General features: G+C 54.8%; 1 protein-coding gene across 2 annotated transcripts in view; it reads left to right on the forward strand.

Moving 5' to 3' along the window:
* The window catches only part of LOC132446275 (nuclear receptor coactivator 3-like), a 37,004-nt gene extending 36,076 nt beyond the window's left edge, over positions 1–928 (forward strand). Inside the window, exon 3 of one of the 2 annotated variants that reach the window (XM_060036609.1) lies at positions 53–928. In XM_060036609.1, the coding sequence (XP_059892592.1) occupies positions 53–263 (211 nt within the window). In that variant the 3' untranslated portion in view covers positions 264–928. The remainder of the gene's footprint in view (positions 1–52) is intronic. The other variant, XM_060036526.1, reaches the window with a different exon arrangement.
* The last annotated feature ends 232 nt before the right edge of the window (positions 929–1,160 follow it).

The following is a 1,160-nucleotide window of genomic DNA, read 5'->3' on the forward strand; positions in this document are numbered from 1 at the left end:
ACCCCCTAACTTCCCCACTCACCCACTCTCTCCCTCTCGTCCGCGGCCACAGGTGCGAGAGGAGGCGCCGGGAGCAGGAGAGCAAGTACATCGAGGAGCTGGCGGAGCTGATCTCGGCCAACCTCGGGGACATCGACAGCTTCAACGTGAAGCCGGACAAATGCGCCATCCTCAAGGAGACGGTGCGACAGATCCGCCACATCAAGGAGCAGGGTGAGTCACGCACACGCGCTCAGTCACGCACGCACACTGTCTCTCTCTAGCTCACTCGCTCACTCACCCCTCGCTAAACACACACTAACGCACACACACCTTGCGGGAGTCTGTATCCGAGGCTGTTGTGTGGGGGGTTGGTCATGCGGAGCTCTGCAGATGTGCTGCTGGAGTGGAGGCGAGATAAAGAGAGGAGGAGCAGTGTGTATATGTTTGTGTGTATGTGTGATGTGCACGATCACATCTGGATGTTATCCTGCCCCCCCCCCCCCCCCCAACACCACCCCACCCCCACAAAGTCAACCCTGTCGCACACATTTGTCTCCTCTCGGAGACCAGGTGCAAGGACAAATCATTCATCTCCCTCCCAATTTCAGAGCATCAACCGTGCTGTTTGGGAGGAAACATTGGCACTGTTTTGTGAACCTGTCATTATGTGTATTTGTATGTTTGTCCGTCCGTGTATGTGTGTGTGCGTGTGTGTGTGTGTGTGTGTGTGTGTGTGTGTGCGTGCGTGCGTGCCCAGCTGTGCACCGGCCGCGGCCAAGGGTCGCTTAATTGAAGTTTCCAGCAGCCGATCTCCGAGCCGCTGAGTTGCCAAACTATTAGGCCCCAATACAGCTGCTGCTGCTGCTGCTGTCACGATGCTCTCTTCAAACCCCCCCTCCCGCCTCTCCCCAGGGGACCCTGAGTTCCCCCCCCCGGCCCACGCGGCTGTCCTGAGAGCCGGGGTTAGCACGTCCCAGCAGCACAGACCCAGTGCACCGTCGCTATGCGGATGACGTATGCAGTGGTCGTGAAACTTTATACGCGTCATGATTGATTGATTGATTGATTGATTTCATTTATTTCAGACATATCAAAATACAAATCAACATCGCAAATAACACCAAACAAAATCAAAAGCATGACACTACAATAAACAAAAGCGATGTGCCAATTATTTC

The sequence above is a fragment of the Gadus macrocephalus genome, chromosome 1 (genome assembly GCF_031168955.1).
Source record: "Gadus macrocephalus chromosome 1, ASM3116895v1".
Classification (NCBI taxonomy): Eukaryota; Metazoa; Chordata; class Actinopteri; order Gadiformes; family Gadidae; genus Gadus; species Gadus macrocephalus.